This window comes from Primulina huaijiensis, chromosome 5 (genome assembly GCF_012295235.1).
Source record: "Primulina huaijiensis isolate GDHJ02 chromosome 5, ASM1229523v2, whole genome shotgun sequence".
NCBI lineage: Eukaryota > Viridiplantae > Streptophyta > Magnoliopsida > Lamiales > Gesneriaceae > Primulina > Primulina huaijiensis.
Genome location: NC_133310.1, coordinates 2,652,937 through 2,675,957, shown reverse-complemented (window position 1 = coordinate 2,675,957; position 23,021 = coordinate 2,652,937). Strand labels below are relative to the sequence as shown.

Below are 23,021 nucleotides of genomic sequence, written 5' to 3'. Positions count from 1 at the left end.
TTTAATTTCATTTGCTAGTTCTTTGAAATATAAAATTTACATTTTTAATTAAAATATATAATAAATGTTTCTTCAGAAAATAAGAAATTCCACATATTTTCACTGCAAACTATAGGTGGCGATATAATTTAATTATATACATATAAAATTAGTTTTTTGTGAGACGGGTTGGTTCAATCCATAACTATCTTGGATAATAACATTTTTGATATAAAAATAATATTTTTTTGAATTACGCCGGATCGAATATATGTTTTACAAATTTGACATGTGAGATGGTCATATGAGTTTTTGTGATATTTGTATTGATTGATTATGTATAATTCAATTACAAAAATAAACTGATTCCAAAACTCGAGTTAAGAAAGGCTTTTTCCCTAAAAAAAAATGTGTTTTGACTAGCTTTTAATGTTGATAGTTGACTCGGTTTTAAAATCTATGGACCCTGAAATATAAGATCCATGAGTAGAGACCAAGCTATTAGTCGACTTTTATAAGATTAGGTCTCTTGTGAGACGATCTCGCGAATCTTTATCTGTGAGACGGGTCAATCCTATCGATATTCACAATAAAAAGTAATACTCTTAACATAAAAAGTAATTTTTTTTATGGATGACCCAAATAAGAGATCCGTCTCACAAAATATGACCCGTGAGACCGTTTCACATAAGTTTTTGTCATTCTACTATATGCAGGATAAGTTTAGAAATATTGGTTACAATTATTTTTTTTCCATAAACTCAGTTTTTATATGTAGAAGAAGCAGTTTTGATTTTCGGATATAAAAGTGAGGGAAATAAAGGTTTTATTGGCTTTTCAAAAAAGTCCAAATTAGAAGTCAAATTGTTATATTGTTTTGACTTGTGAAAAAGAAATGAATTCCATAAATACTAGCGTAACGCTGATAGTATAGAAAGTATTTGAGAAATTCAACTTTTTTTTTTTATAATGAGAAATTCAAGTCGTGCCACTACTTTTTTTCTATCTGTAGCTTTTTGCCAATTCAAGAAAAATCAAGAAAAGAATTCAAGAAACGGTCACTTTATTGTCTTTCCCTCCACACGTCAATTATTTCATGTTACAAAACAAAGTTGCACACCGAAGCAAAATCCCATCCTCAACCTCTTCACGTTCTCCTATATAATCCCCGCTGCCTAGAATTCACCATCCCCTCTACTTTTAGCTTCGGTTACAAGTCTCTGCATGCAGAAGAAAAAAGTATATATATAGGGTTTATATATATAGGTCAGTTTCTTGTTTAGTTTTTCGGAATGCCCACAATTTTTTACATGTGTTAATGTTATCATGAATGTTTGAGTCATAAATATCTTGTGAACTTCGAAGGTTTTCGCTGAACAAGAAACGAAGTTCTGTGAGTTTCTGAGATGTTAGCATTGTCCTTTTATTGTTGTTTTTCTCTTTTGGGTATCTTCTTGTCTGAAGTTTCTTGTTTTTGTTTATTCGTTTGTTAAATTTCTTGAATTTGTGTTGAATTGTGTCTCAAAACCATTTAGTCTACTGCAGATGCTAATCGGATTATTCTGATTATGTCTGTTTATTCCATATGTAGATAAATACTGAAAATATAATATTTGTTTGACTAATATTTTGAAATATGCATCTGCTCTTTGTTTCCTATATGTTTGAAGTTCATTCCGGAAAAAAAATTAAGAAGGGTCATAAATTAAAAAATATTTGTTCAATCAAGATCATATTTCAACGATCCAAGTTTTTTATTTGAATTTGAATCTAGCTAGTCAAGTTTGGACAAGATATGATCTTGTTCAAATGAAGATTTAAGGTTTTGTCTGTTTGATGTACTTAAAGTCATTTGTGTTTGAGTTCCTTCTTTTTTTGTTTTTGCGTGTGAGTGTGTGTTTAGGTTTGGAATTCAAAAATGGAGAAAATAAAAAGGAGAGAAAAGAAAGTAATGAACGCATGTGGAGAAATTAAAGATGTAGATTGTGTTTAGATTATGTTTGTTTTAGGATTTTGTTGAAAAATTTAGGAGAAGATAATAAAGCAGAGGGAAATAAAGGAATGAAATCCAGTTTTTGGTAAAGAAAATTTAATACCGATGTATTTTTACATGTTTCTTCAACATGAATCTAATTTCAAAGACTAATTTAAGACCAATCTGTGGATGAATCCATTTCTTTGCAGACGAAGAACAGCTCTAGCATCAGAAATTTAAACTCATATATCTTCTTTTCGAGATCACATGGAGTCGAGCGGTCTACCAATCCCAATCGGCGGATCCGAGCCCCTATCAGCAGTACTTCTGCAGCTAAGCTCCGAAGGCTTGAAACTAGCAAGTGTTCCTGTGTCGAAGCATGCGAGAAACGCTTCATTCCCCCACCCTATCCCGCAGCACGCGACAGGAGCGCCAATTGGATCGTCAAACAATATATATACAAGAGGAGGATTTCTTGAAAATGGGAAACGAATCACTGACTTTTCCTCTCCTGAGCTGATGCAAAATCAAGGAAACGCCGGTTTATCTCCCCTTGTTCAGGAAATTCAGATTCAAGATTCGTGGAAACACTCGTTGTTTAGCGAGAAATATCAATCTCTAGCAGTTCTGGATGGAGGGATACCAGGACAATCATCTGTTCCAAACATGCTAGAAATGAGGGATCAGTCTATCTGGGATCAGCAGAAAACAAAGGATTGTGGATTGATCATGTTCAATTCCCCGAGGACCGCAACTACGACAAGCGGCCTAAACGACCCCAAGAAGTTTTCGAGGTTGTTGAAGAATTCCAGTACTTTTCCACAAAATCTTGGCCAGAACCAGGGATATATTAATGCTGAAGCTAAGCCTCTACAGGCCCCTACATTATCTTCAGTCTCTCCAATGACTACTTGGGCTCAGATAAATCTGGTTCGACAGATTGAAAAAAACGGAATTGATAATGAAAAACAGATCATGATTGAAAAACAAGATGTCCCACCTGAGAAATGTGGATCCAATTCGGATTATAAACCTGGAAGTGGCGGCGAACGTGTGAATGAATTCGTATCGGAGCTGCGAAACAGACCCAAAGTATATGCTGTTTTTTATGATTGAGTTTGAAAAGAATGCATGACTAGTACTTGCACATTTAACAAGCGTAAATCTTTTGTACATGCAGGACAACAATATCAAGTTTTGGAAGAAACTTGTTGCTGATTTCTTTGCTCCCCATGCTAAGAAAAGATGGTGTGTGTCTCTTTACAAAAAAGATAAGCAGATAGAGACTCTTTTCTCCAAGGTTTGCTGCTTTCCTTTTTACTCACTGATTATACAAAAAATTAACCTTTTGGATTATAAAAAATTGAGGCACATATAGCTAGAAAAGTTTGTAATTTCGGTTTTCTTTTTTAGTCAAAATTAATTTTTTGTTTGTTATTTTTGTTTCGGTACAATTTTACAGAATTATTGACATGTCACCAATATGACATCAACCATTGCTGACTTGTTCAACACCACCTCACCATTATCACGAGGAAAAATGCCTAAAATTGCAAAAAAAATGAGTTATGAAATTAAAACTTAGTTTTCTCCTCATTAATTATCAAAATTAGGAAGAAACAAACAAACAAAGCAAAGCAAATATTGCAATTTTTCTCAAGTAATTGTTGCTAACTTATCTAGATTATTGCATTCATTAATTGTTGCAGACAGTTTGGCAATGTGACTTGTGTAATGAGAAGGCAGGCTGTGGATTTGGTATGTTTTTAAATTAATATTGATCTCTAGTATTATATTGTATATACTCTATTTATATATAAAATTTATTCATAAAGTGGATGATGTTTAATATTGATTTATTATAATAATAAAATAAGATTTAAGAAAAGTTGATATTTAAGTTATATTTTTTAGGCAAAAACTTGTGTGAGACGGTCTCACGAATCGTATCATACATATCTTTCATTTGGGTCATCTATGAAAAAATATTATTTTTTATGTAAAAATATTATTTTTTATTATGAATATCGATAGAGTTGATTAGTCTCATAAATAAAGATTCATGAGATCATCTCACATACTACTCATTTTTTTTATTTATTATTGGCAACGTATTTATAAATAAATTAGACATGTTTCATTTATAGAAATCAGTGGAGAGCCTCTGCCAAGGCTATACAAAATCAAGTACGATACTGGTTTGCTGGAAGAGCATCTTCGAATTGATGCACCCAGCGAGCATCGAGATGAATCTGGTCAGATTTACGTGCGCTATTCTGAGGCAGTTGAGGAGACGGAATATGAGCAAGTGCGAATCGTTCGCCACGGACAGCTTCGCGTTGTTTTCTCTCCGGACCTCAAGGTTTGAGTTTTCGGTTCTGCTGTTGATTTTTTTTAAGTGGGAGTTACGTTTCCTGTGTTTTAATTTGTTGCGATTGGGTCTGATAGGTTTGTTCTTGGGATTTTTGTTCCCGGAATCACGAAGAGTTTATACGCCGCAACTCCATAACTTCTCAGGTAAATTTTCACTCTTCCAATTGATTCAATGTTGTAGGGAACGTCTTTCAAGATTTACAGATTAGATTTTAGAAAGTTTGACCTTGTTTTTTTTTTTTAATTCATTAGCTTATCACATGCTATCATGGGACAAAATGTTGTAAAATTTTGGGGTTCATATGTCGGAACACGAGTAGCCACATTGTCTTAATGGTATTACTATATGTACTTTGAATTATAAGCTCGAAATAGAAATACAGTGGTCATTGGTGGAATTATGTCATTACGTGTTGATGTGCATTTGGTTCATGTTTATCAGTCTTTCTCAGAAAATATTTTGCATTGATTCCTTGAGTTGATTATCAAAATAAGGATGAACTGTGATTTATATTGCGAGTAATTATCATACAAGCTTATTTTCTCGAAACCAATATTGGATGACTTAGAAATTAATAGTCAGAGTTGTTCATTTGAAATTATTGAAGATATTGTGGGAACAGGTGTGAGCTACCATACATGGAAAATTCGAAACAAATATTGTCAGTCAATAAGATCCAATGAAATCATATAAGGATTGGGCTCCTCGAGGGGAAATTTGATACACCATACAAGAGAGAAAAGACACCTGGGTTAGCCCTCCTATCGCTAGGACCCGTGACTCTGATGGCTTTCTTAGTATGGTTGGACCACTGGTCAAGTTAGTGTGTGCCAAAACAGACTCATAGAAAAGTAGTGAGTCCTAAAGTTGATAGTCCTAAAGTAGTGAATCCTAAACCATCCGATTTATCTATGGTTTGTTCATTATTATAAGTTGTTTCAAGTCTCTTCCGGCAACGGTTAGTCCGAGCTCAGGGCGGAGCAAGGATGGGAACGGGAGTGTGCGAATTGAGTTCAGTCAGGTCGACCCGTATTTATCATCTTAGGCAAATAAATTAAATAATTGATTATTTAATTTCATCCGACCAGATTTTGGTAATGTATTGATTACGTAACGTGAACTAAGGCAGCTCTTACATGGCATTGTGTGGGCATGCCAATGTGAAACCGTGCATTGTGATTTGTCATCACCTGCACAGCGCTCCATTAAACAGTGTCTACTCTCCTTTGTATGATGCCATGCCAGCGAAAGGTTGTGTCACTTGACAAATAGCACACAATGAACCATATTTATTCCCCTAGAATATGGATATAGCCTTTTGATACATAATTGCCAAACAGATTAAAGATTTTTTCAACTCTTAATATAAATCAACTATAATCCTAAAAATCATATAAATTATGTGATTGTTTTATGTGATGAATGTGGAATAAAATTCTCATACTTAAGTGTGCTTCGTTTAGGTTCATCAGCTTGGAGCTGCAGTTCAAAATTACCAGCTTTCTGCTCATGATGTTTCTCTAGTTCCTTTTGCAGAGTTACGAAAAAGTTCTGACATGTAAGTTTATATCAAGTACCTTTAGCCGTATTTTCTTTTTCCTTAGATCTAGTGGTCAAATGAACAAGCTACCTATCTCTTGAGATTTGATAATAATTCCTATGTGCTGATTAGAATGATGTTCGTGTTGCCTTTAATTTCTACATTTGCTAAAACACACTTGTGCTTGTACTCAGTTTAAGCATCAGTGATGCTACTTAATCATCTCATCGTTCCGTTTGAGAAGAATTTTGATTGAGCAATTATAGATAGTGATTGGCACATAATTGAAGGTCATCTGCTCATCGGAGCAAAATCATGTTGAATTGTAAAAATTACTGAAACAATATGTGTATGGTCCTTTGATTTCAGAATGTTCCCATCAGCTGAAGATACCTGCTCAGCAAGCCAAATCTGTCACTATATTCTTGAAGCTTAGTGATGTTCTGCTGTTTTCTGGTTGAAATCTTCTGCATCATAATGTCGACTTGACATCCTCAATTTTTAATCCTTGCTTCTGCATCTCATTTTGCTACTAGGAAACCTTGATGATTTATGTGAATATTTTCTGATTTCGATTTTGTGGACTTGTGGATGTGAAATCTGAATTTACTATTTGTCCTTTTGTTTCATGTTCTCTGTCATCATCTATACTGGGTTTTAATTGGTATTTTCTCCTTTTTCAGGTTTGTTTCATCTGCTTATCAAATTGTGGATGCTCTCAAAATGCCTTTTATTAGTCAAATCGGAATTGTAAAGCGATTTGTGCGATGTCTTCAGGTACTTTTAATATCCGTTTTATGGAATTGTTCTATTTTCAACCTACGTTCTCATAGCATAGGACTTTCTATATTTAGTATTTTTGTGGTTATGACTGCACATTAATTGCTTCATGAATTACTATGATAAACCTTGGCGTTAGATTTTTCTTTGTCCTTTGAGAACTTTAATGTTTTCGCAACATTAATCAGATAAACAATGCATGTTATGCACTCTTCTCTATGTTAAAAACAAATCACATTTAAGTAGGGCCGTAAAATGTCTTAACAACAAGATTAATGATTTCTTAAGATGTTCAACAAGGAGTTATTGCCTTGTATACTTTTAGTTATAAGAAACGAAAGTAGTTGATAAATGTAGAGAAGCACAATTGGAGGATAAGATAGAGGCATTTAATTTTTTTTACCTTCCCGCCACTCTTATTAAAAAAATGACCTCTTTTTGCTCAAAACACATAATGCAATTTAAAATACAGATATCATTTTTTATAATACATTTTTGTAAGAGATTATTACCTGAAAAACCCCAAATGTTATATTCTCACAGAGTTACAAACTTTAAGAAAACGAGTTCATCCTGTTGGTCAAGAACTCCATGGAATTCCTTCAAGATCTTTGCCCAACTATTATCAAATTGTGATTGATACTTGATGTTCTCCACATTTCAGTTATTTGTCCTTGTCATTATTCGAAAATCATCCCGATCCTTTATTTATGTGGCTTCTACGCAGTTCAAGTATCACAAATTTCCAGTAAAAATTGCATTTTCTTCTCCTCCAACCATATGGTTGATTTCCCATAAATTTGTTGGTTTATGTGGCCAAACCTGGTAAAAATTGAATTCCTTCATAGTTTTATACCATATAGCTAAAATTGCAAAGAGGGGAAACATTGATTTATAGTTCTATTAAAATCTTTTGAAAAAATACATCAATCTAGGTTTAATATCAAGATTTTTTCCTTTATTAACCATTGTAGGTATTTAGTTAATTGAGCGACGATTCCTTTTCAAAACGCGTTTCCTTCTTATTTCACATTTTTCTATACAATTTTTCAATTCATCTTTTCTTTACATGGAAATGTGACTTTAAATTGTATATCATATAAAAAATGCTATAAATTATATTGTCATATTTTATAGTATCCCACTATTTATTATAAAATCAAATAAGTCATCGCATTTTTACATGACGAGATGTTTGCGGAATGAAATGTCTCTTTCAGAAAACAAAGTGAGACCTTCACCAAAATACCAATTTATTCTCTGGAAACATATTTAAGAAATACGTTTCGAAACCCCATTATTTGGGGTTCTCAAAAACTTTATTGTTATCATCTGCTCAAAAGTTCAAGAAAGATCCATGACAAGATGATATAAATTATTCGGAAACTTGTCAAAGAAAACACCATCCCTTCCCAATCATCTTCCCTTACTTCCATTCCGTATGATTCTAGATTGTCCTGTAATACCCTGATTGCTCTCTAAAAACACGTGGAAGATATATCACTTGTAGATGTTCGCACTTTGCACCCAACCCCTAAATTGGGTAGGTGCTACTGACGGATGAAGAGTCCAAATTCAAATCCAACGTGCTTTTGCTAAAGCATACAATTTCCCATTACATGGTATTTGGGAAAAAAAAGCTCAAAAGTTTTTTATTTCTGAATATGAATATTCAGGTTTGTTAAACGATAATATCCTGTTAAATGAGAGTGGGTAATTTGTATGAGAAGAAGGTTGAATCATCAGCAAGAGAGAGAGAGTGATTTGCTTGAAAATGAGCTGATCGTTTCTGACAATCAAAACCTCCAATCATTCAACTTTCTATACTTGGATTCCTTTATGTAGAACTGTAAGAACCTTACCTTCTCTTCTTCAGTTGGAGTAATCTTCTCCAAGATTCCTAGGTGCAGTGAAGTTTTCATCAACTGAAATTTTTGAGAGGTCCGTTTTGCAGCAGAGATAGTTGAAAGAATTGTAACCTCTTTGAGAAACCCCGCCTCTCCCCGTCATTTTCTCAGAACCTTAATATACTCCCATCACTGTTTTTATTTCTTGTGACTCTGGAATGTTTCTTGTAGTGCCCTAACAATTCTCTTGGGACATGGAAGAAGATATTTTTTGTCAACGTTCGGATAGCCCCCACAAAATCAGAATAGATGCTGGTGATGAATTAGATGTCCTATTTAGCATGCTTATACTGAATCATACGATTCTTTATTATAGTATATCTGTTAAAGAGACCTTATGATTATTTTTTCTTTCTAAACGTTGTGGTATTCGATTTATAGAAAGATAATATCAAGTTAAATCCTTGTGTTTGAAGGAATTCGAGTTTTCCAAATGTGAATATGAATTTGTACGAGAAGGTGGTGGGGTTATCAATAAGAGAGAGAATAACGGTGTTATGATCCCAAGTTGTGGATCGCGTTAGGAGGGTTGATGGAATTATGATGAAAATTGAGACTCGTTTTGCGGGAAAACCTCACGACCTCGTAGATGGTTTGAGGATCGTTAAAGATAACTTTACGATCTTTTAGCACTAGGCTTTTAAGAAAATTTATGTGTAACCATTTATTTCCATGCAATCACTTATAAATACATAGAATCCTTCTCCCTATCAACTATTAAAGGATCAAGATAAATTTCCGTTTAAGTATTAATTACTAAAGATAATTTCAAATCCTAACATAAATAGATCACCCTATCTATGGAATGATCATATTATTCAAAAGAAGATAAGATAAAAACAAACCATATTTTTAAATAAAGAATGATAGCGAAATAATTCATTGGGCTTAGAACTTTCCATCTTGTTGTATGCCCATGACATTACTTCCTCTTTGGAGATCATGGTTGTCCTCAACCATGATGGAAGGGTATTGAAAATTGTGTTCTACTCTTATGTATTCGCTTATCCCAAAAAACTTGGGGCAGTGATTGAAAATCTTCATGTGGGAGGTGTAGACTGCAATCAATATTTCCTCTGACCTTTTTTAAGCAAGAGAAATGAAACATGGCGTGAATTTTTTAATTTTCCGGTAGTTGGAGATTTTCTGCGATTTGACCCTCACGTTCAATGACCAATTCGCCTTCTTGCACGTTATTTATTGATTGTTGCAATCCTGTGGTGGAAATATGAGTTTTTACTGCTTTCGAGAAGCTCAATTGTGGCATGGGGATTGTGTACACAAAACATGCTTCCTCATCACGCCGGTGGTTACTGCTGCCCTCACCAATATTAGTCTGCATGGTTGATAGACAATTGAGCATCTTCTCTAAGTGATTAATTAGAGCTTGCTGCTTTTTTAAAGTGGCTGTCATGTCCTCCCGATGCAGCTTCATGAAAGCTTCAAATTGATGTTGTAGTGCCTGGGATTTCCCATGACGATTGGCTCTGATATCAATTTGTTATGATCCCAAGTTGTGGATCACGTCATAGGGGTTGGTGGAATTATGATGAAAATTGAGGTTCGTTTTGGGAGAGAACCTCATGATCTCGTAGATAGTTTGAGGCTAGTTGAAGAGAACCCCGCGATCTTTTAGCACTAGGTTTTTAAGAAAATTTATGCTTAAACCATTTATTGCCATGCAATGCACTCACTTATAAATACATAGAATCTAAGGATGGCAATGGAGCGGGGCGGGGCCTGGTTTGCCATCCCCACCCCCATCCCCGAATTCCATCCCCACCCACATACCCGCCTCGATTCCCGCTTTTCCTCGAACCCAAAACCGCGGAGATTAAATTCTCATCCCCGCCCCCATCTCTGTTTCAAAAATATTAATCAGGCAAGACGAGGGCGGGTTCGGGGATTTTATCAAAGAAAAACATATTATTATCTATTATTATTAGTGATAATATTAATATTAACATCAATATTAATAATATTATTATTATTATTTTAAAAATTAATATTATTAATACTAATAATATTATTATTTTATTATTAATATTACTTTCGGGCGCGGGTCGGGGATGGGAACAGTAATCTCATATCCGCTCCGAACTTAAAAATCCCTGAACCCAAAAAAATCGAGGATTCTCGTCCCTATGTCAGGTTTTCCCCGTGGGACACCAAACCCGTGGGGAAGTTGTCATCCCTAATAGAATCCTTCTCCCAATCAACTGCTAAAAGATCATGATAAATTTTCCTAACTACTAAAGATAAACTCAAATCCTATCATAAATAGAAGATCACCATATCTATAAAATGATCGTATTATTCAAATGCAGATAAGATAACAACAAACCATATTTCTAAATAAAAGATGATAAATGAATAATTCATTGGGCTTGAACTTTCCATCTTGTAGGTCCGTGACAAAGGGATTTGCATGAAAATGAGCTTGTGTATCTCCTACAGCCAGACATTTCTAATGATTCAACTCCCTACTCTTTGAGTCTTTGGCACCATTTAAACCGAAGGATAAGACTTCACATCTTTGATTTTTCCCTTTTTTTGCTCAAGTTATACGATAATTTAAGTTAAAAGTAATTGTATTATCCATACAATTCAAATTATTCTCATATTATAAATTATTTATTATCTCATCCTAAAAGTCAAGTGGTGCTTTTAAATTTCTCTAAGCATGAAAATCATGACTTTACTGTCATTTCCTTGGGGGAATTCTCTTCCAAAAATGAAGGTTCGCAACACAATAAATTTCTCAGCTGCTGAAAAATTCAGTAGAAGCCTATTATGTGGGAAGAATAATTGGGATGGAGTGGATATCTACTTTTAGAAAATTCTACTCCTTCCTTATCATATTCCTAGAATCTTAATCTACCCCCTTCGGCCCTTCCACACTGTTATCGTGCAATGCTCTAATCGCTCTAAGGAGCATGGAAGATATTTTTTTACAATATCCAAACTCAGTCCTTGAAATTTGATATGGTATTAGTGATAAATTAGATTTTCACATTTAACATGTTTAAACTACATAATACAATGTTCTATTACAAAAGATATGGCCGAGAGACTTTAAGAAATCTCCAAGAAACCCACCCCGACCCCCTCACAATCATCTTCCCAGACCCTTTATATTCCCCTATTCTCTTCTTTCGTTTCATATGATTCTGGGATGTGTCTTGTAGTGCCATAAGTGCACTTTAAGGAGACCTGGAAGATATCATTTGACAATGTCATGACAATACCCCCAAAAGAAATCATCGCTAGCGGAATTAGAAGCCCAAATTTAACATGTTTTGTTAAAACCATGCACTTTTCTAAGATATTGTGAAGTAACCTTAAAACAATAGAACTTTGGGAGCTTGTTTCTAATTAAGAAACCAAAAACTCAAGAAAACGGATGTCTTCCTCCAAACTATTGAACCAAACCATCATTCTATGAGGTAAAGTGTTAATCAGTTTCTAAAATTCACAACTTGCTTTGTTGCCTACGAATAGTGCTTTTGGCACTTTAAGCATTGAAATTGACTTAACTTCGGAACATGCATTTTGATCTTAGATATTAAATTTGTTTGTACTGGCAGTCTTGTTTAATTGAAGCCTTCCATCCTTGGCAAGATCTTCTCCTAGCCGCCAGCTAAGAGGTGGTTGCTCATCTTGCATGGATCATCCTGGCTAACCATCTTCATAAACAGAATACTGTATTACTAAAAGTGCTATGATCCTTTAAGTGAGGACTTAGGTAAACAAATTTTTTATTCGTATTCCAACGTCTACTCGTGTATCATATAGAGCTATTTTCCTATTCATTGGACTTTGTTATGGACCCAAACTCATTGGGCCCAGAGACTTCTGAGTTAGTAAGCCCAAGGAATGAAGAGCCAAATAAACAGAGGCCCAAGATTGTAAATGTATATTCTAGAAGAAGGAAGGAGAGATGTGGGTAAGAGGAATGTATAAAAAGAAGAGGAGGGGTAAGCTAGAGGGCATTCAGTTAGATAGAGTGATGAGTCACTAACAATTTGTTAGTGTGAGAGAGTGAGAGTGGTTGTAACCAGATTCTGTTATTCTCATTTCATATTTTTTAATACATATTTCGGTTACTAATCGGAGGTTGTTAACAATTTGGTCCGACCTGCCGGATCCGCTCGAGCTGAAGAAAACATGGCCAGCACACGATCAGAATCGAAGATGGATAGCATGGAAAAAACGCTGATGGGGATGCAAGACAACATGACGCAAGTGCAGGGTCGATTGGACAAAATCGACAGGGCGGTGGAAGGATTACTGGGACTGAGGGAGATGATGGAACAAATTATTAAGGCACAAGGGGGAACAGCAGCTGCAAGCAATGAAGGTGGCGAGCAACATGGGATTGGGAGTGATATGTTAGGGAAGGATGAGAGTGTGCGCCAGGAAGGGAGACGAGAGGAGGGTGTAGAAGAAGTGAAGTTGGCACTGAAAAAAATTGAGTTACCGGGGTTTGAAGGAGAGGACCCGTTGGGGTGGTTGGGGAGGATGGAGCAGTACTTCGAGGTCCACGAAACACCAGTGGAGTGTAAGCTCAAATTGGCCTACATCTGTATGCAGGGGACCACGGTACATTGGTTTCGATGGATGAAGGTGAGAATTCAGAACATGGGGTGGGATAGGTTTGCGGAGGAGCTGATTAAACGTTATAGTGGATATGACGCCAACCCTTTCGAACTCATGGCGTCATTAAGCCAAGGCCAACAGTCAATAGACGCTTACATCGAGCGTTTTGAGATGTTGGTCGCACAACTGGGAGACGTCCAGGAGGATCAATGCTTGGGCTATTTCCTGAGTGGATTGAGGGAGGAGATACGGCGGAGGATGATCGTTCACGCTCCTCGAACGGTAGATCGTGCGATGATGTTGGCCAGGGGGTTGGAGAAGGAGTTGTATGGGACGGCGGTAGACAGGGGAAGAAATAAAGTTGGATCGGGCCTGGGGTATACACAAAAATCGGTAACCAACATGGGCTGGGCCAATCCATACCCAGTACATGATAGGGACCGTAACAAAAATCTTTCAGGGCCCAATGTTAACATGGGGACTGCTGGTCTAGGGGAGCAACGAATGAGAAACCCAATTTCGCAGCAATCCTACGGCAGTGGGCCTCGGGGCGTACCAGGGGGAAGTAGCGGGGGAGATCGCGGTGGAGTGGCAGCGAGGATACCACCATACCAAAAAAATCGAGATGGTAGGGTGGTATCTCACCAAGAATTCTTACACCGACGAGAGAAGGGACTGTGCTTTAAGTGTGGGGAACCTTACCACCCAATGCACAGATGTACCAATAAAAGCTTGAGGGTGACGATTCTAGCGGAGGAAGAAGGAGACGAAGGCGAGTGGGAACAGGCAGAGTCAGTGGAGCATAAGGATGAGGTGCCGCGAGAAACGGGGGAAGGAGGGGAGCCCGAAGTTGAATACAATACTCTGGAGCTACCCTTGTATTCTGTAAATGGCATCAACCATCCACATACATTGAAAATGAAGGCGAAGGTGGCAGAACGAGAAGTGATAGCAATGGTGGACAGTGGAGCAAGCCACAACTTCGTCTCAAGAAAATTAATCACGGAGTTGGGGCTTGAATGGGACAGGAGCGTTTTTTTTGGAGTATGTCTGGGGGATGGCTATCGAGTGTCTTGCCAAGGGGTGTGCAGGGGATTAGAGGTGGATATGGGACAATGTCGAATTCAAATTGAAGGGTATTTGTTTGACTTAGGGGGAGTTGATCTTATTTTGGGGGTTGATTGGCTTCGCACATTAGGTGATGTCCTGCTAAATTGGGGCAAGATGGAGATGCGGTTCAGCTGCAATGATCAAACAATAGTCTTAAAGGGGGATCCATCCCTCAGCAGATCATTAATCTCATTAAAAGGGATATCCAAAGTGAGTGAGGTAGAGTTTTGCGGAGCAATATTGGTCAAATGGAGTGAAGAAAAGAAGGGAGGGGCAGACAGGAAGGGAGCTGAGGAGGCCATAAGTAACATCCTTGCCAAGTATGAGGTGGTGTTCCGAGAACCCAGTGGATTACCCCCTTGTAGGCAACAGGATCATGCCATATGTATTAAGGAGGGATGCGGACCAGTATCCGTCAGACCTTACCGATATGCCCATCATCAGAAGGATGAAATCGAGCGAATGGTGAAGGAGATGCTTACATCAGGGGTGATACAGATCAGTAACAGCCCCTACTCGAGCCCGGTAATACTAGTAAAAAAAAAGACGGAAGTTGGCGATTTTGCATAGACTATCGGGCATTGAATGATATCACTGTCGCGGACAAGTATCCAATTCCGGTGGTGGAGGAACTATTTGATGAATTACATGGAGCAATGTTCTTCTCAAAGCTGGACCTTAAATCTGGATACCACCAGATTCGAGTTCGAGCCACGGACGTGCACAAAACAGCGTTCAGGACACATGAGGGCCACTACGAGTTTTTAGTCATGCCTTTTGGACTAAAAAACGCTCCGGCCACATTCCAAGCAACCATGAACGAGGTATTTCGCCCTTACTTGCGAAAATTCGTGTTAGTTTTCTTTGACGATGTTTTGATCTACAGTAAAGATTGGGAAAGTCATATGCAACACGTCGAAGTAGTATTGGCATTATTACAACAACACCAGTTGGTTTTAAACAAAAAGAAATGCCAATTTGGGTTGAGACAAGTTGAATACTTGGGGCATATCATCACGGGCCAGGGAGTGAAAGTGGATCCCAATAAGGTTGAAAGTGTGGTACAGTGGCCCCAACCACAGAACACGAAAGGACTAAGGGGATTCTTGGGACTAACCGGATATTATCGGAAATTCATTAAAGATTACGGGAAGATTGCAAGGCCACTCACCGAGCAATTAAAGAAGAACAATTTCGGGTGGAATGAAAAAGCTCAAGAAGCCTTCGAGTTGCTGAAGCAAGCAGTCGTGACCACTCCGGTATTAAAGATGCCAGATTTTTCGAAAGAATTCATAATAGAATGTGACGCATCAGGGACTGGAGTGGGGGCAGTGCTAAACCAGGAGGGCAGGCCTATTGCTTTTTATAGCAAGGCTTTGGCGGACCGAGCATTAACCAAGTCCACCTATGAAAGAGAGTTGATGGCATTGGTCTTGGCAGTTCAACACTGGCGTCACTACCTGTTGGGACGGAAGTTTCTAGTGGTGACGGATCATAAACCATTGAGGAACCTGCTGCAGCAACGTATAACCACGCCAGACCAGCAATATTGGTTGGCAAAGCTGCTGGGGTATGAGTTTGAAATAAAGCATAGAGCGGGGCATGAGAACGGAGCAGCAGACTCTTTATCACGAAGAGAGGACAGTGGACTTTTGGCTGCTATCACCAGGGCAGAATGGGTGGGAATACGAGACATCAGACGGGCCGTGGAAAATGACCCAGCGTGTAAAAAGATAATGGAGGGAATGAGCACGGCCCAAGGCAGTGGCAAACACTACTCAGTGGTTAATGGTTGTTTACTCTTTAAAGGGAGGATAGTTATTCCACGAACCTCGCAGTGGGTCTCCACATTATTGAGGGAATTCCACGTTACTCCGGTAGGGGGCCATTCGGGAGCCTTGAGAATGTATAAAAGAATAGCAAGCAACTTCTTTTGGCCTGGAATGAAGAAGAATGTGTACAAGTTTGTGTCCGAATGTGAAGTATGCCAAAAGCAAAAGTATGAGGCTGCTACCCCGGCCGGCTTATTACAACCTTTGCCTATTCCAGAAGCAATTTGGGAGGATTTGGCCATGGATTTTATTACAGGACTACCGAGGTCAAAGGGGTTCGAAGTAATTCTAGTGGTGATTGACAGACTGTCTAAGTATGGGCACTTTCTACTCCTTAAACATCCTTACACGGCTTGCTCAGTGGCCGAAATCTTTGCACGTAATGTGATCAAGTTGCATGGGGTCCCGAAAACCATTGTCAGTGATAGAGACGCAGTGTTCTTGAGCCTATTCTGGTCCGAATTATTCAAACTACAAGGGACTCAACTCAAGATGAGCACGGCTTACCATCCAGAAACGGATGGGCAAAGTGAAGCATTGAACAAATGTGTTGAAACCTATCTCCGGTGTTTCTGCTCGGGCGGAGTATTGGTACAATACCTCTTTTCAAACGTCAGCGTGGATGACACCTTTCGAAGTAGTGTATGGAAGAAGACCCCAACTCTCATTAAGTTTCTTCCTGAGGAAACTAAGGTGCCAGCAGTAGCCCAAGCATTAGAGGACAGAGATGAGTTATTAAGGCAGCTGAAGTACAATCTAGAAAGGGCCCAACAACGCATGACCAAATATGCCAATAAAAACCGTCGAGAGGTTCAATACCAAGAAGGTGATGTGGTGTACCTGAAGTTGCGACCACACCGCCAAAATTCAGTTAGTACGAGGGTCTTCCAGAAGCTGGCAGCAAGGTACTACGGACCTTACAGAATTTTGAAGAAAGTGGGACAAGTGGCATAACGCTTGAAATTACCGGAAGGGTCCAAGATACATCCAGTATTTCATGTAACTTGTCTAAAAAAAGCAGTGGGGCATGACCCTAATGAAGTTAAGTTGCCAAGAGAGGTGGACACTGACTTGTTCCTCACTTTTGAGCCCGAGGAAGTTGTGGCTGAAAGAACTAAAAGCAAAGGAGGGCACTTGATCCAACAGATACTGGTGAGGTGGAAGGGAAGAACAGGGGAAGAAGCAACGTGGGAAGACAAAGAAGACTTCACAGCACAATTTCCAGAATTTCGCCTTGAGGACAAGGCGAATCTTGAAGAGGCCGGGCATGTTATGGACCCAAACTCATTGGGCCCAGAGACTTCTGAGTTAGTAAGCCCAAGGAATGAAGAGCCAAATAAACAGAGGCCAAGATTGTAAATGTATATTCTAGAAGAAGGAAGGAGAGAGGTGTGTAAGAGGAATGTATAAAAAGAAGAGGGGGGTTAAGCTAGAGGGCATTCAGTTAGATAGAGTGATGAGTCACTAACAATTTGTTAGTGTGAGAGAGTGAGAGTGGTTGTAACCAGATTCTGTTATTCTCATTTCATATTTTTTAATACATATTTCGGTTACTAATCGGAGGTTGCTAACAGACTTGCTTCCACTATTTGGAAAATCATTTGTGGTATTATCTCGCTGATTCCCAATGTACACTGGGAGCTGATCCAGACTCATAATGCTTCGCATCGAGATGCCACCTCTTCAGCCACCGTATTACCCAATGCATGTTTGTTGTAGAGGACTCATGTCAAACTATAGACTTGCTTTCTTGCATGAATATGGCATGTCTCAAATTCAATCATCAGCGTGCTTTTCCACTCAGGCAGAACTTTAGGGGTTGCATTGAACCCTCATGAGTTTTTAACTCTTCTAGGTGTCCGACTGTGTACCCTAATGCGTGTTTTCTAGTTAGAATACAAACTTCCCGCTCTACTGATTCTAAAATGGGTGGGGAACAGCCATTCCAGCTATATTTGAAGCAGTAGGTTGTTCTAGTTCCATCTTATTTGAAGCAATAGGTTGTTCTAGTTCCATCTTATGAGCTTTCCATGTTCTGTCTTCAAGTGTTATTCACCATTATATTTATTGCCAAAAATAGCCTGGAAAGATATGTTAGGTTTAACAGTGTACCATGACTAACTCGGGTGTTCCATTAATTGTCCTCTGTCCCAATATTTGAGACTGAACTGTGTACAATGCAACATGTATGCTATCGTAATTGGGTAGCGCATTACTTGTAACTGTCCGGATATGACTGCTAGCCACGTTAGTTGATATGAAGTCTACCTTATTGGCTGAACATGTAATTTCCAATGCTTTGCGTGGACCTGAACCCAGCCGCTTATAAAGCATTTATGAGCATAAATTCAAGAAGACATTACTTTACCAAATGTTATTCTTCCATCAAAGCATATTAGTAAATCTTATAACTATTTGTTCTAATTTTGGGAAAACCCAAATTCCTCACTTCATTATTTATATGTGATTGACTTTAGGCCACCACAGTTTTATACATCCAAGATTTATAACATAGTTAAAGAATGGTCACATTTCAGAAAATGTTGAATAAATTTAATATTTTTTGTCTAGAAGGGTACACTGTACGGGAATATGAGTAACCACATTTTTCAAAAGGTTGGTACTTCAAAGCGTTGAGGATTAATGATAGTTTCTTGACTATGCAAACGAGATCAAATAATTTTTTGGATCACTCAGGATAACTTAGAGCGAAACATAACTTGTCAGATAACTGGTAGAAAAATATTAACTGTTGCCTTTAGTAAAACATGTTTGCTCTATGTGATCGGTGTGATGTATTACATTTAGAATGTTAATTAAAAAAATTATTGTACTACGGAAAAGGGAAACCAGTATAGTCATGGCTGGCCGCAGTCCTGGCTTTTGCAGTTAGGAGGAAAAATACAATTGCAATAAGGAAAATTATGTTCATGCTCTTCAGAATAAACTGAAAAAAACTATTTCACTGTCACCGAAAGTGTGTATATGATTATCAATTCATTAATTGGTGTTTTCTGTCCCTGAATGACAGATATCAGAGGTGCTCAATTTAATGAATGATTTGATTGATTACAGCCGAGAAAGTGGGATTAGGCCAACGGGTAAGTTAGTGTTTATCAGTTCGCCTAGGTTCACAATATTATGTTTGCTTTACTCAATATTATTATCATGCAGTGATTATGTAATTTATCATATACCCGAGACAAGATACATGCAGTAGATATGGAAATACTGAATTAATCATGTGACAATATCACTCCTGACTTTATCTCGATAGTACCGATTATATTAGTTTATCTAATGTATGCTATGTTTTTTCATGATGCTATTTCCATGTATTACTCAAGCTTCTTATTTCCATTTTGGTTTTGGAAAATCATGTTATCATATTGCTTTAGGAAAATGGATCTGTTTAGTAGGCACGTCACTGGACCGAGTCGGACCGGTTAAGTTGGTTCCATGGTGTAAAGTAAGGGAATTCGACCAATCCGATAGTATAACGGATTTGAGTTGTTCCATATTGATTGGGTTATGTGTATAACCCAATCCAAAATTGGGTCAAGATGAAACATAATGAACGGATTTTGATTGAATTGGAATAATTTTTTTAATTAACACTCTAAATGTAATATTCTTGTCTCATATTGAGAAAATGAAAGTTTAAAGTTGTTCATAATGGATTACAATGAATGTTTATAACAACTTGATTTAATCATTTTCGTAAAGCGATGACGAATACGGAGTAGTTGCTGCATGGGCTTATTGTGCAGTCGCGCTTATGCGACTGACTCGGGCCCATGGCTTGCCACTAAATTTATTTTCTTATCAATTGTCATTTTAAGCAAATATAAAGTAGCACAGGATTAGTAAAATATGATGTGGAACAACTTGTCAAACCTCAAGTTTTTTAACTTAATCCAATATTGTCATTTTAAATTCAGTTATTACGTGAAGCTTTTATTTGTTTTTAAATCATTAAATATTGATTTATCATATTTTTCCATGTCTAGATAATGTGTTATAGTAAACTATTTTATGATATCATTATAGCGGAAGAATAACTTAATTACACAAATAGGTTCGAGACTGGATTGGATTCAGTTTTTTACCGTTTTGGATCCGGTTCCGGATCAAATTTCTAAAAAAAATCTGATTCATTTATAATATCAGATTTTGTTCGACTTAAACTGGATCAGTTTTTGACCAATGTGATCCATTAACCATCTTGTTGTTTTAGGCATGTGGCGAACATTTTATTCCACTGGCCTAACCCGTAAGATGACATCTGAGGAATGACATGTTGTTAGGAATAGTAGTTCTACTGATGTAGGAGAAGTTAAAAAAAATACACGACACTTTTCTAACTATACTGGAAGGAATCGATTACTCTCTTTCCAAGTTTTGCTGTCTTCCACATTGATAAGTGAAAGATCTGGTGGGAAATGCCCACCCCAGAAGGTCTACATGTAAAGTAACTCTTTTAATAATCACAGTATATTTCCTTTAAAAAATTTCCTCTTGTCCTACTGATTTCATAGAATTTCTACCTTTCTTGCCCAATATTGGAAAAAATACATTATTGTAGATGTGATTAAACATTACAGCCATCTGCTCACTCGTGTTATGATCTTTCAGAATGTATGGCTAAGTTTCTACAATGTGGCTCTGGCATATCACAATCTGGGCGAAATTCAGATCTGCAAGCTGGGCTGCTGCATTCACCTCCTGAAACTTCCTTGCCACCTCAGTTTTCCTCTCTTGTCAGTGCTGGAACTGGGACTGGCTTCTGTCGCAATGGATTTGGTAGCACTGGTGTTTATACTTCTAAGGGATCAAATGACCAGAAACGGCAGCGTATTGATTCAAACAGTCAGACCCCAGTGGAGATGACATCTCTTGGATTCTCAGCCATTGCTGACAGACAATTGAACTTCCCTGCACTTGCTGTATCAACTCCATTATTAAGCAGTCATCCTCTAGGGTCTCATTCTTTTCATGGGAAATTAAGGGAAGAATCAACTGTCAGAAAAAGACACTTGGAACCCCAAATCTCACCGCTATTGCAGCAAGATCATCGCTCAAACTTAGCTGATCCTATTAATTCCCCAAGCACTGCTAATAAAATCATTCAAAGGGTTCTGGCAGCCCAATCTTACAATGGTGCTGAAAATGTGAATGGGATTATGCACGCAAATGGTGACAAAAGCAATGGTGGCAATTCAGCTGCATCAGATCGGGTTATGGATATGGATTTTGAGAAGTACGAGGTAAAAAACAGTGAGATTTGTTTTTCTGCTCCAAATAATGAGATGAATCCGAGCAATTTTATGGACATGGACGTACTCCCTCACGATGCCGAAGGCAAGTACCTATCGCCAGAATTTGATGATCTCCTCCTTGAAGAATTCGTGGACTTTGATGGCCTATTTGAACTCCTAAAATAATTTTTTTTGTCAAGGATGTGCTTTGTTACTTCTAAATTGATCATCTTTTGCTCTTTGAAACAAAATGTTATAAACATAGCTCATAAATTCTGTGTATTTCTCTTGAATCCTCTTGGGAAGTATATTTCTAAATGAAAACATCTTATCTTGACTATAAGTTTTTGGGTTTTCTTCATTCTTTTTTGCGTGTTTTTGTGCCTGTTGTGTGCATCTTTTTAAGGTTTGCAAGTTATGATCATGGTTACAACGACATCATTGTTGTATGAATGTGATTCGTAACACGAATCGTATCTAGGATTTTCGTAGAATCTATTGCTTCAGTATGAGATGAGTTTTTTCCTGAACATATGTCACAATTATTGATACATGTAACATTGTCTTGTCTTTATAACAAACTTTAATATAAAGTATGTTTAGCATGCGTATCTTTTCATTTTGATAGCTTATGTGACAAATTATTTTGATCTCCGATAAGAACAATTCCTTTAAAACTAAAATCAGGTCTGCAGTATTAACTATTGATCGGTCTCTTTGCTAATCATACTTCTGTTACGGCAAAACCTGAACCCAAAGTTAAGAAGGAAAGACTGAGTAAGCTAAAATATAAATTTGTACATGTAAATTCTGAAGTATAGTTTCTGAACCAGAAAGAGAATTTTTTATGGAGAAATTAGTATTAATTTAACCAAATAAAACTTATAAATTTTATATTTTTTATTGAAGCCAAGCCTTTTGTTACTTTGGATGATTTTATGCTGCAGATGTTGATCGTACTCCTTGTATCTATCTATCTACCATGCTCGGACCTTAAGATATGTTTCAGATTTGTGTGAAATTATTAATTATATAGTGACACTCGGAGGAGAGCTACGAATTATACATGGAACCGCAGTAAAATTCCTATATGAAAATTAGATTATTAACAGATTGCGTAGGAGTTATGGCTTGAAGAAATTTATGGTCGTAAATGTTAAAGTGTCTTATATCAGTTGGACTAAGTTTTTAAAAGTTGTATATATAAATTTAGACAATGATTCTCCTTGAGCTAGTTTTTGTGCTTAAGTTATATCAAAGTCTCAGTCTTTAAATAGAAGTGTTCTAAAAAGCCCGCTTAAGCTTGAAGCTTGGCAAACACGCCCCGCTTCGGAGAAAGAGGAAAAAGCGGTCAAACTGTAGTTTAACCGAATTAAGCATAATTAAGGTGTTTAATTAAGCGTGCTTAAACACAATTAATCGCATCTATTTATTTTTAATTTTTTATTTTAAAGGTATGTCTTTTTATTTTAAAATAATAAATTAGGTTTATAATTTAGATATTTATTTTTTAATTTTAATTATGATTAAATGTGTCTGATAATGATTTGACAAATATTTAACATTTTTAATGTGGTCTAGTTGTAAAAACAAATAAAGATTGTAATTTTCATATTTATAATTTTGATATTTTTATGATTTTATAAATATGAAAATTAATGCATNGT

The 23,021-nt window shown here is 37.1% G+C and overlaps 1 protein-coding gene across 1 annotated transcript; it reads left to right on the top strand.

The window, feature by feature from the left end:
• Nucleotides 1–1,203: 1,203 nt before the first annotated feature.
• LOC140976312 (uncharacterized) lies at nt 1,204–21,871 on the top strand. The gene is made up of 10 exons (XM_073440386.1): nt 1,204–1,245; nt 2,164–3,046; nt 3,135–3,254; nt 3,664–3,712; nt 4,102–4,316; nt 4,403–4,471; nt 5,792–5,886; nt 6,552–6,645; nt 19,128–19,197; nt 20,732–21,871. The coding sequence occupies exons 2-10, from the start codon at nt 2,222–2,224 to the stop codon at nt 21,538–21,540; spliced, it is 2,346 nt and encodes a 781-aa protein (XP_073296487.1). The 5' UTR covers nt 1,204–1,245; nt 2,164–2,221; the 3' UTR covers nt 21,541–21,871.
• Nucleotides 21,872–23,021: the final 1,150 nt, after the last annotated feature.